At 39.9% G+C, this 13,125-nt stretch overlaps 1 protein-coding gene across 1 annotated transcript in view; it reads right to left on the bottom strand.

Moving 5' to 3' along the window:
• The window catches only part of LOC308231703 (protein unc-13 homolog B-like), a gene marked incomplete at both ends in the record, with an annotated part of 214,278 nt that overhangs the window by 45,705 nt on the left and 155,448 nt on the right, over window positions 1-13,125 (bottom strand). The window contains 7 exons of the mRNA XM_080637365.1: window positions 1,760-1,845; window positions 2,775-2,908; window positions 3,718-3,852; window positions 5,302-5,391; window positions 8,385-8,453; window positions 9,454-9,604; window positions 11,981-12,144. Coding sequence (XP_080493491.1) covers window positions 1,760-1,845; window positions 2,775-2,908; window positions 3,718-3,852; window positions 5,302-5,391; window positions 8,385-8,453; window positions 9,454-9,604; window positions 11,981-12,144 — 829 coding nt within the window. The remainder of the gene's footprint in view (window positions 1-1,759; window positions 1,846-2,774; window positions 2,909-3,717; window positions 3,853-5,301; window positions 5,392-8,384; window positions 8,454-9,453; window positions 9,605-11,980; window positions 12,145-13,125) is intronic.

Genomic DNA, 13,125 nt, shown 5'->3' with positions numbered 1-13,125 from the left:
AAATAAGTCCAAGTTCACCAGGGTGGACAGAGGCAAAGGGGACACGGTATGAAATGTGAACAGAGAAAACCTGGAAGGCAGAACTAACCAAGGCACTGGCAATCAAACAGAGCCATTTAAAAGAGGAACAAGATTAAAAAAACCGAAGTCTTGTCCCCTTTGATAGTCAAATTCACACACATAACAGTAACCATTTTGCAGCTGCATTTTGGATGCAACAGAGAAGAGGAATCTTAGGAAAGTCAGCAACTAGATCTGGAAAGATCCAGCTCTTGTGGCTGCTCATAAAAGAGGAAGATACAGCACTTTCAACATGTAGAAGAGCCAACTGCATTATAAATTCCTGAGGGTGAGCACATAGGGGTAAATAAGGACAAAATAGAAAGGGGAGCCAAAATGGTTTGCAGGAGCAAACAGTTTCTAGGGAAAGTGTACATGAAGTTACCACAGTTGCCCTATCTCTAACACACAAGCAAGTAGTGATAGTCACTATAAAACAGACTCTTCAACATAGCAGGTCTTAGTCCTTCTTTCCAATGCCTGTTCTTACATCAACACGACCTCACAACATAAAGGAACTGTGAGGTACAAGTGTATATAAAAAGTGCCTAACACAGAAATGAGAACACTTCATCCAGACCTGCAGCCTGCTGAATTCAAGCCTAGAGCTGGCAAAGAGTGTATCCACACAGCACAATCTCTACTCCTGTTGCGCTGTCGAAGACTAAGAAGTAGATGGAGTCAATCTTCTTAGCTTACAGAGCAACCCCACAGACCGTTCCCAAAGAACAAGCTGCTCTTACTCTTTTACTGACAGCAGTTTTTCCTAGAGGTCTGAAGTGAGCATCTAATAGGCTGTCACTTCTAGGAGTGACCTGAGATCAAACTGGGGACAAATGGATCAAGCATGATTTTGTGACTGACCAAAAGCAGTAGCTTCACCTGGTTTTGGAATATGAACACAGCTAGCATGCCACAGCCAGCACTGGCTGGTTTATCTGCACTTACTTGTCAGCATTTATCGGGTTTATCACAGTATCAGTTTACAGATGATCATAAAGCCTGACCCTGCAAAATACTGGGAAAACAACTGCTACCACAGCTGCACAGTTGGTGGGAGCTGGATGCTCTCTGAACTTTGTAAGAAGATGATTACATTGTGCAAATGAATTTATAGAACTGAAAATAAATTCAGAAACTGTAATCAACCATCAGAAGTGGACTGCAAGCAGCAGAATTCCTTTCCAGGGGTTTGCTGGGCTCTGTATGCCTAACTCATTTTCAGAAACAGGAAAATGTCTCCTTTTCTAGGAGTTGGCTGGGATTACGCAAGATTAATTAAAAATGAAGATATCAGAAGGAGGATTTGTTCTAACAGTATGATTCTGCCAATGGCTTAGACTGTCTATGCTGTACTATTCAGGAAACTACAGCCAGGCACAACCTAGAGTCCACCTACTTCTCCAGCCCTTTCTACCATTGTACATTGCACAAATAAATTGCCAAAGTGAACTGATTTCAAACCAGCTGGGATGACAACAACCGGCTTGCAATGAAGTCTGACACACAGGTCTAGAGATCATGCAGATCTCAGCCTCGATTTTCACACATTATGCAGCTGTCCACAAATAAACCACTAGAAATCCCTGCTCTGAACAGTGATGGTACTAATGTGCACCATTAAGCCTCATTTACAGCAAATGAATTGAGAACAAAGATCAGCAAAAAGTCAGCTGGAAGCAGGGAGGAATTCTCTTACCTTCCATGGCGTATTTCATATCCTGGGCAAAAAGACTCCACATCACCTCTGCACTGATCTTCCCAACAGCAAGCTCCTGAGGAAACCTAAGTGGACATTAGGGAAAGGCTTCAGCATGTATCAGACCAAAAGGCTCTCTCTTCTTTATTCGGCTCTGAGTTAAACTACAAGCTGAAAAGCTCAACATTACAAACGCCTCCTTCACCCTAAATAAATGATCAGGTGGAAACTGGAGATCATGAACTGGACTCTGTGGAATAGACTAAATAACCTGAAAACAACACTGCTATTGAGACTCGTTTTAATTCAAAAAGCCAAGCCCTGGATGTCTCTCCTAAAAGAGAAGCATACAGTAATTCTGGAAACATGATCTCAGTGCCCTTGCAGCTTTTTTCTCTTTCTTGTCCATATGTCTTTTTTTCTAAGGTTACTAGGCTGACCTGTGAGTACAGGTGCCCTTGCCATGTTTAATCAATGATCCCTAGGCCATAATCCAGCATTTTGTGTGTAATACTTTGTTAGATAGCTCCTGCCCTGTGGGACTGTTGGAGGAGTATCCACCAGTTAAACAGACTAGTTTCAAGTTCCTTTCCAATGTGGCAATCCCACCCACTGCAAGCTTCCACCGCTGCATGGACAGCACATTCCTAAATCACAGCGTAAGGTGGTGTCAGCATAGCACCATGTGTGTACATTAATGCGTGTCCCAGACTGCTCAACATGAGAAAAAACCAAAAGAACTCTCACCCCATTTTCAGGTGCCTCCCTGAGTTCAGGATTGTAATAATCAGGGTGTTTGAGCTTGAACGCCATCGTAACTGAACCTTTTGAAACTCTTCCATCCCAATCAAAAAGTTATTTATATAGACAGAGACAGATAAGACAGAAAGACAGACAGACAAGATAAGTACTTCCATAAATACACAAGTGACAGAAGAGATAGAAAGCAGTTTAACAAATAAAGCAGAGCACACAGAGACTAGCATTAGACACACAAAACAAGGAAGATTCTTACTGATTCAGGACTGGGGTATAAGAATTCTTGTCCTCTTCTATAATGGAAACTATCAAAGTGATGAGCTTGGGCCAGAAATCCAGGTTCCTGATGCTGGGGCCCTGTTCCTCAGGAGGAAGGTCCTGATTTTTGTTCTGGGAAGGAAACCATTGGAAAACCAGTGTAAATTTAAAGTGGAAAGAAAAAGCTGGCAAATGTAGATCACCATAGAAACTTCAAACACTAATTCCCTATGGACCTTTTTCTCTGAAGAGCTTAAAATTATTAATGCCTGCTGTCAACTTGCATGATCTAATGCAAAACACAGTAACAAGCCAAACCATATTGCTTACTGGTAGCCTTAAAGCCAAATAATCCCTGTTTTGTTATTTACCACGCCAAGAGCAGGGCAGGCTCCAGGAGATATGCTCAGACACCATTTGCTATAAGCTAGTTTGAAATACTTGCTTTTTAGGGACCTGGGTTAACAACTGCATCCACGCTGACACATCGTGTGTGCATTACTGCAGAGTGGCCAGTAGAGCTCTCATGGATTTGAAAACAGTTTGTGTCTAGAGGTACCTCCTAAACCCAGCGCAGGGCACTGGGTTCTAGTAACCAAGATAAAATTTCACTACTTGAGGTTTATCTATGCTAAAGACTGTTTCTTGAACAGTCTACATTTTGCTCTAATTGGCTTTTTTCACTCAAAGCTGCATCAAACCTTCCCTTCGCAGATTGAAATAAAATAGCTGAGCTAGCAAAACGGATCGTAATTAGTGTAAAATAATTATCATCCTCCACTTACTAATTAGTGTTCATTAGCTGATTACAAGTTTTTGCATTCAGAAGATAACAAGTCATATAATTTTGTTTGTGTTAGCTCTCTACACGAATTAGTATTCTCATTATTATTTGAAGAAAATCAGAAACTTGCGTTTCTGCCCATTTATCAGCTACTCACAGGATCTGTCTGGTACTCGCGACTGTACAGCTCGTGACAGTTGTTGAAAATGTACTCATAGGTGGAGTTGAGGCAAGCTTTCACACAGTCCTTCACAACCTGGCTGGCTCGGGGTGGACTCTGCAGCTCTTGGACCTGACAAGGAGGCAACAAAGATTGTCAAATAAAGCACTGCTCATAAATCAAACATGGAAAGAACAAGTCAGTGGTTTGGGAGCTACCAAGGACTTGGTGGATCTCTTTTCAGCAACCCCTGCTATCAGCGATCTGAAACCGCAAATGGATTGCTCTCTCCAGGCATAAAAAAGCAGTGACAACACTTATGTCCCTGCAGGATCATTTGGAACATAAAAGGGATTTTGAAGCATCAAGGATAATCTTCAGAATAAATAAATCATGTGTATTGATGCGTGTATAATCTGAGCCAAGCACTCATAATTTCTGTTAAATTCATTGGATTTTGCTAAGAAACCAGCAAGCAATCTTTCTCTACACTAGAAGAATGTGCAATACACTAGAGGAGTGTATCACATCTAATCTGGAAAGCCTTGCTGAAAACCAAACACTTGCATGCCTTTAAATACAAAAACTTCCTTTAAGGATATCTTTCATCACAAGCTTTATTGAATTTTAAAGTACACCAGACTCCTTAGGGACATACCATCTGATACTCCTTTTCCTCTTCCAACAGCAGCCCTTTGCATTATTTCATCGCTTTAGAAAAACACTGCAGAGTTAAACTACACAGATACACAGCCATCACCCTGTGAATGAAACTATAACCTGAGATGATTTTGATATTGTCACTACCTCTAAACTTTTCAGAGTATTTCTATAAAGCAAACTTTCAATACAAATATATTGTCTGAACGGGCACTTTCAAAATAAAGTTCTAAAACTTCATTTACCCTATGGCTTAAGAATAAAATTATAAGCACATCCTGAAATACCTCAAATTAAAGGTTTGCTTTGGTTTTGATAAGATAAAAATTACTAAACGACATGTGCTGACGTACAATACTAAAAACAAAAAAGGCAAAAAAAAAAAAAAAAAAAGCAGGAATAATCTCATTATACACTGCTAGAATCTTACACTTAACTACACAAACAGCACATTAGTATTCACAACAACCTTCTTGGATCTCTGCTGAGAGATATGATCCCATTTCAGTATCTCACCCCCCAAGAAATAAATTTAAACTTATTTATGAGATAAAAAATGGTGAAGAGATGGCAATGACCGATAAATGTTGTACACAGGAAAAGCTTCCTAATGCCATTAACAAAAGTTAAATTATCTTCCCAAACCCAGAATTTTCTTTTTTCTCCTTTTTTTTCTTTTTGATTATTTGTGCCTTATTTATGACTGAAGAACCTCAGGGGAAATCACAACTTTCATCTTCATGATGCAAAATACAGTGAAGTAAAGATAAAACGTGGATGTTTATTACATGGTCAGCAGATGATCTCCATTTTCCGTAAGTGTCTAAAGCAACAACATGAAACTATGATTTGAAAATGAGAAACCAACTCCTGAGGCAAAAACTGCAGAGGCCGCGCTTCCATCCCCACCCATAACACTACCTTCATCCTGAAAAAAGTGATGCTGGTCAGCAAATCCACTGTAGACTTCAGGTCCTGCAGCCGTTCCCGGCTGCTGGCTGGGAAGTTATTCTGTTGACAAAAAAGGAAAATCCTGTTGGAAAGCACAGTCAGATCCATGCAAGACTTTAAGCATGTGCTAAATAAGGAAAGTGTCTTGGAAACATTTCCTGCTTGAGAAGCTTTTACCAGTCAAAACAATGCTCAATAAATAAGGCCTTTTTGCTGCAGGAGCTTATCTGTTTGCTTAATTAAATAGCTTCTCGTATGAATGTAAAATCTGCGGATGCCAGGAGACTGACAGCCCTCAGCAGAAGGAGGTAACTCCTTGGCTGCCCGAGGAGCAAGTAAGGAGCAACAGCCACGTCACCAGTAGCTCCTGGCCTCTTGCTTGATGTTGCTTGTGTGGACCCTTTCCTTTCTGCACTCACTGCTTCTATTTTGGTGTGGTATATTAGCAACCTCCAGAGAGAAATAAACAGGGCTGAGAAGGGAAAATGAGCCCTTGCTCCCTGTAAGAAGTCATGGTAATCACTCAGTCCCTTCTAAGACCCAATCTGCTAAGATAAGCATGTATCCTTTCCTCTAATGCACTTATTTTACATACTCTGTCCACCACCCTGCTGTAGATGACCATAGTTTCCTCTTCCACACTCTGGGTTCCACTGAAGTTACACGTCTCATTGTCCCTTCCAGATACGATACATATGTGTGCATATGTATATACATATATACACATATAAATGTATATGCTGAACACAAGGAGCTTTGCTTCTTGCAAGAATCCATTCCCTTTCTGACCTCAGGCATCATGCTGTTTCCTACATTCCGTCTCCCCTCCCTGTGTCCTTTAACAGCATTCATGTTTCTCAGCGCGTTCTTGTAAGCAAGCTGATGTGATTGGTTTTGTTGCAAGTAAAATGGCAAAGGCAACCTTAACTTGGATAGTCTTTTCATATGTGCACAATCAAAAATTATTAGACACAAAGGCAAATAGGGCAGAGGGGAATAATTTTTCATTTTATTTTTATTTTATTTCATTTATTACTGAGGATTTGCAGAAAAATATGCTGTCTCCTGACAGCAATTAAGTACTATTGCAGTTCAGCTAACCACTGCAAGCAATTTAATGCTCTTTAGCAGTATTTATAGATGCTCATTCCTAGACAACTCTCCTTTTAAACTTTACATTGCCCACACATGGACTTTCTGGCACTCAGGGTATTCATCAAAATCAAAGACTTTTCTCATTCAAGATTTAAACAGAAACCGTTGGATGAATATTGAGGACTGAATGCATGTTATTAATCAGAAATAATCACTTAAACAGGGGAAGTTTAGATTGGATATAAGGAAGAAATAATTTACTGTTAGGGTGGTGAGGCACTGGAATGGGTTGCCCAGGGAGGCTGTGAATGCTCCATCCTTGGCAGTGTTCAAGGCCAGGTTGGATGAGGCCTTGGGTGACATGGTTTAGTGTGAGGAGTCCCTGCCCATGGCAGGGGGGTTGGAACTGGATGATCTTAAGGTCCTTTCCAACCCTAACTATTTTATGATTCTATGATCAGGAAAAGATAACATTACTTCTATTGAAATTTAATCTCCTTTATGCTTATGTCGGCTAGTGACCAAGCAGCTTACAAAACAATTTTCAAACTAATTATTCATAGGGTGACGTGGAGCCACCCGAGGGAGCTCCAGCTGTCCCATCCTGACCTGCCAATGGAAGCAACACACATTCGCTTGTCACTTTCTTTTCCACAAATCCACACTGCTGGTTATTCATTGTTTAAAGTGCTTACAAATAGCTTGATTAAATTAGGGGAAAGGGGAGGATTAATCTGCGCAATTTAAATTGTGAATTCCCATCTCCCGTCTTGAAAGCTGGAAACCAACACCTTTCTCTTCCAGAATTTAACATGCCCTTCAGAGGTCTTAAGATAATTATTAAGGGCTCCCAAATTGATTCAGGCATTTCTGTAAATATACTGCCAATTAGATAACATCTAAATTATTTAAACTATACAAATCTCTCCTGATCCTTTATGTAAGAGCTTACTTGTTTGTCCATGGTTTAGCTGCATGAGCCACTGGAAAGCAGCTTTTACTGAAGACCGAGCAAACAAAAAAGACATCACCACTAGAGATTCCTATTGCCACTTGTTGATAATTTTCCCTCTTCTACTCGGTAGATCAGTGCTCTCTTCAGACCTTCTCTTTCTAGTGATGTAGTTTTAGAATAGCTCTTTATACAACATTCCTTTTATCTTCTTTTGCAACTTGCCCCTTGTTTTTATGTCTTCCTAATGCACTTCTCCTCTTAGTCTGCTCATGTTTCTCTACACTATATGCTTCACTGTACTTCACATAAATGCACTAATCAGAAGAGGTTCTACTTGTAAATAAATCAAATCAAAGCTCTTATTTTGCCACCATTGTTAAATTTTTCAATATATTAGTCACTAATTGAAATCAAATAGCAAGGAATTAAAAAAAAAATGAAAGAAAAGCCACATCACATGGTAAGACCATGTTGATTAGAATAGCAAAGAAAGAAAATAGGGGTTTCAAGGAGACTGAGGGACTGATACCAACATCTGAAACTCATCTCTTCCCAATATGCTGAAGCCAGGGGGATCTCAATCTGAAAGGACATCTTGTAGATCCAGAGTCAGTGTCAGTGACTCAAGTTCAACAAACCTAAAGTAAGTGACAACACAAGGGCAGTTCCTCTAAAAGATTTCTGTATACTAGGGGAGAATAAGTCTGTTTTCTGTTTGTAGATGATACCTGAAGTAGCTGATAAGACTAATTCAAACCCAACTTGCACAGTTCACAATCCTTAAATTATTTCAGAAGTCTTGAGGAAGTTATAATGCAAGAAAAAAACATGGTTTGTGTATCCATGAAGAAAACAAAATGGTGTATTCATGCAACAAGCTTGACATGACAATTCTGTAAGACAGAAACTACCCAAAAACTTAGAAACATAAGAGAAATCCAAATAGTGTGTTTCCCCTCTGCCCAACAGAATGCCTGAAAGGATTCTGTTTATTCCCACTCACCCTGTACATTGAGAGATCAATCCGAAGTGAATTATGAAGCTGGTCCAGAAGCTTCACAAATCGTTCTTTCTGTTGAGCAGAAAACACCAATAAATGTTACGTATCATCACTGTCTAATCGATGTTCAGTGCAAGCAGCAGGGTATCAGGGAATTAGTGTCAGATCTCAAGAGAGTAGGAGGAAGCAATATGGATGCATGGTATTGTGCAAACAGTATTTTCTTTTTATTCTTGGATTTACTCTCATACTGTAATTATTTCTGAAGTCTGTGTAACATTAGAATTGTTCATGTGTAACATCAGAAAAATGCTCCATTATCACTCTCAAGTAGAGGCAGAACAAATCTCCCTCTGATTTCTAGTCTGCAATTTGCACCAAACTTATATTTAAGAGAAAATATTTATTCAGAGATGAATAAAGGAACAGGCAGAAAAGGGTCTAATTCAGAGCAATGACACAGCTCCAAGATCTTATCTGTTAGTTCAGTGACAAGTATTACAGGCTTCTCGTGACTATCTTCTCAAGGTCGGGTCTCTTCACTGGATTCTGATCTGGCATCGTGAACACCTCCTCATTCAATCTATAAATTCTCAGTCTGAAGAGAAGCACGAGCTTTCCCAAATACTTTTCCAGCACGCTCAACTCCACCACATGTTATATGAAAAACATTTTAACCATTAGGGGGACAGACATCTTTTTGGTTTGTATTTTCATAAACCAGTTTCTGTTTTTAAAACAAAGTTCTGAAACGATCAGATCACACAATGTATTTTATCAACAGCATCACCCGCAGTGTTTAAGACTATTTGCTTATTCCATACCATCTGTGCTCCAGTATAATTTGAACACAAAGAATAAACATCATAATACATTACATTGATTAATATCTAAAATGCATGGTGATGACAATAAAACGATGCTCTTTGTCTTGTCTAGAAGAGCTCCACAGATTCCAACTCCTCACAGAATTAATATTCTTTACACAGAACTAGTTATGTATTGAGAGGCAGAAGGACCGTAGGCAAATTACATAAGTTGAATTGTAACATCACCAAACACGCTAACATACCCCAAAATTGGAGGCTGCAAAGCGGTCCGAAGCAGACACATTCGTGGAGGCAGTGGTGTGCGCATAATAAGCATTGATATTGGCAAGTAAGGTGCTCATCACAGCTGGCACGCCTGGGCACATGTATTTAGAGGAGAGACAAGCAAAATGCCTGCAAAAGGACAGTTCTGTAAGTCATTCTGGTCTCTTTCATGTAGCACAACTTGATTCTATCCCTTTAATATTCCCCTTACTCTGGCTGGCATCATGAACAGATGATAGTCATTTCCTCCCTTCCTGTAAATCTGCAGCATCCCAGAGCTATTTCAGAAAGATGCCATCTAGACAACAGATATGCTTGAAACAAGAGGAAATCCCTTCACTACATCCCTTTCCAGATCATAAAATAGCTTCTCAAGTATTTCTTGCCAACAGCTTGTGACTTAGGTGATACCCTGTGTTCCTAATCCAGTTCCTAGACTCAAGCTTGACACCAGGAAATCTATGTAATTTGCTGCCACTTGAGGCAGCCACAGGTTCTGAGGTAACATGAGGCAGCAGTAACTGGAAAGCATTAAAGCACAGTTAGATCACCCACTAGTATTTCTGTGCTGCACTGATACGTGATTCCTTAGGGCTAACCCCTTAGCCCGCAGGAAACATGCACACTCATTTGCATTTTCTCATTTAACTGTTCTCATTAAAATGCATGGAAGCTTCCTGCAGGAAATACCAAAATTATGCCAGAAGCGGCTGGGCTTGTGAAATGATTAAACAATCAAAGAAAATCTGTTCGACATAAGCGGGGGGGAAATCAGAGTTCAAGAGTCTGATATTATGTGACATGGCAAGTAAAGTTCATCCCAACACATACAAGAGTTGGCATTTTTAAGCAGTCCTTTTTAAGCAGGAATCCTCACTGAGTTCCCAAAGTAAATCTAGGAACTACTTTCTAAATGTAGCTTTCTCCCTATAGGGCTCACAGAATCACGGAGTAGTTTAGTTTAAAACTATTACCCCTTCATCTATCACTACAGATGTTCTAAAGTTGTCCCCATATTTCTTCTAAGCCCCATTTAAGCATTGAAAGACTGCTCTAAGGTCTTCCCAGAGCCTTCTTTTCTCCGAGCTCTCTCAGCCTTTCCTGATAGGAGAGGTGCTTCAGCCCTCTGAGGGGTTCCATCCACTGGACTCATCACAGACATTAGCTTCTGTTCTAGCTAACATACAAATGATTATAACCAAAAAAGCTCCAGTGAGAGAATTTCTCTCACTGATATTGATGCCTGAATCTTAACATGCTTGCTACACGATAACTACGTACCAAGTGGTCATTTAGACATGGTAAGTAAAGATGAGACATATACAATGGCTTTATTTAGCTAGGAGAAGGGGTGAGGACTGGAACTCTACTCAATGTCTTCTACTTAGCAGAGAGGAGAGGGTTAGTGAGAATATTGAGCCAGGACAAAATCCTTTTAGAGGGAAGACTAAAAGATAAGCAGCAATATGCAGCAGTTATAGCACAGGAAATTCAAAATAGGGTTTTCCAATTTGGATTTCAACCATGGATTTCTTCCCCAGAGTAATACAGCCTGACATCTGGAGCCCAAAGAGGTAGTGAACATCCACCCTTGGAAATTTTCAACAAGCTGAAAGAGGCCCTGAACAGTCTGGTGCAACTTCCAATTTAGCTCTGCTATAAGCAATGACTAGATCTCTGGACCTACCTTCCATTTCTTTTCCACTTTGGCTTAAATCAGTAGGCAGAAAAGGTGTTTGCAAGTGACATAATTATAGATTACACTTCACCCAAGGACTCAGACCTTAAGAGCTTCAGCATCTAACATGAAAAATTTCACGTTTGTCTGCTGTATTTAATATCACATTTGAAATAACAAAAAAGCAAAGCATATCACTGCTAGTCTTTAAGAGGAAAAATGGCTAATCCCAAGTCCAAGTAAAAATATAGTGAGAAGGAAAATGCTCTTTGAAGATCAGGAACTGCATTAGCCTAGCTCCAAAGAGGACAAATCAGTAGCTCCATTATACAAACGTCCTATAAATACCTTCAACAGCACCTGGGAAATTAGTGACTTCAAAGGACTTCATCAATTGCCACAACAGACATGTTGGACAAAGACTTTCACAAAACCTCATCCCTTCTCACATCATTAGAAATCTTCAGTGGGATCCCTGGGCAGTATCTTTTTAACAGAGAGTGCCCAAATGAAGATTTGAGTCTTAAACCATAAATGGCTCACAACCAAAATTGGTGCAATTCCTTAGAATTAGTTTTAAAGATGTGCATACAAACTGTTCAGATAGATGCTTAATTCCAGCACTTTATCAGCATTAATTTCTACGCTTTGAGGAAACCAGTGATTCAGAAACGGGCAGCCTTTCCCCTCACACAGTAAGCCCTATAAAAAGCAGCTGTCACTGACAAGCCTTCCATTACCAACACATTTCATCTTTAAATATCAACAGTCACATTAAACAGTTACACCAATTACCCGCCCTAACAACCACATGAAATGCATCTTACGTCATGGCCTGGTATATAGATTCAATGCCGTAACGCATTGCGAATTCATCCACTATCTCTTGAGCTGTCTCATCAAAATACACCTTCCAGGCATCATCTCCTTTGGCATCAGGGATCTTCACCACCCCATTCCCTTGCACATCTGTGAGATGGTGAAAGAGGTTCTGAAACACAAAACAGGATTGAAAGTATATGTGAGGCTGATGAAGCCTTCAAGCTTCATGAAGAGTTTGGAACTGCTCAGAAGAAGTCACTCACACAAATTTCTTTGCTCTAACACCTCTTTCTTCCCCCCCTACCCATTACATATTTCTTTTCTTCTTGAGTTCTCCCAGCTGAATTTTTTGCATGTGTACCTACGATCTTACCCAGCAGACACTGTGAACGATGCAGAGGAGGTGCATGTGACAATGCATGAACGATGCATGAGAACGATGCAGAGGAGGTGCTTCAATGCAGTGAAACCACAGACTAGTTTCCTGAAACCTACACACGTCTGTCCTCAGAATGAAATGCCTTAACATGGATGAGCTATTTAAACTAGCTGAAGTAACAGTTCTATATTGGCTTTGTAACTATTATTACACAGCAAAACAGTAAAAACAAGTTTATTTTTTTTTAAAAGGACATCCTTAAGATCACCCCCACCAACTAAACAATTGCATTATTATTCAACATAACCCTTCATTTTATCTAACACTGCAAAGGCTTTCAGCTATCACTGCTGTGCAGAGTATGCACGTCACTTAGAGATTCATCAGCCTCTCAGACAGCTGGCTCCCTGTAGTAAGGAATACAAAAGTCCAACAATCTTATTAGGAGCTCAAGGACTCTGCTTTACTCTACTGTTTTTCCTGATTAAAGTATTCTAGCTGCAAATCATCTTCATATTATGATACACAAATGAAAGAAGGTGATACTTAAAAGGAGACCTATTTGCAAAAAAGGGCAGCAAGGGATCATGTATGTTCAGAAGGAAAAAAATGAAATGGCTTACCAAGCATGAGCCATCACTGAATTGAAAAACAGTAAATATTTATTGAAGGACACAACATAGCCAACTAAAAGAAGCCTACTGCTGTTTTTCTAAGCTTCCTATCTGTCTGTTCCCTGGTAAGGCCAGAGGACACCACAGGGCTCATCTA

Source organism: Psittacula echo, assembly GCF_963264785.1.
Source record: "Psittacula echo genome assembly, chromosome: Z".
Lineage (NCBI taxonomy): Eukaryota > Metazoa > Chordata > Aves > Psittaciformes > Psittacidae > Psittacula > Psittacula echo.
Note: the sequence above shows the minus strand (reverse complement) of the source record. Positions and strands in the feature narration are given on the sequence as shown.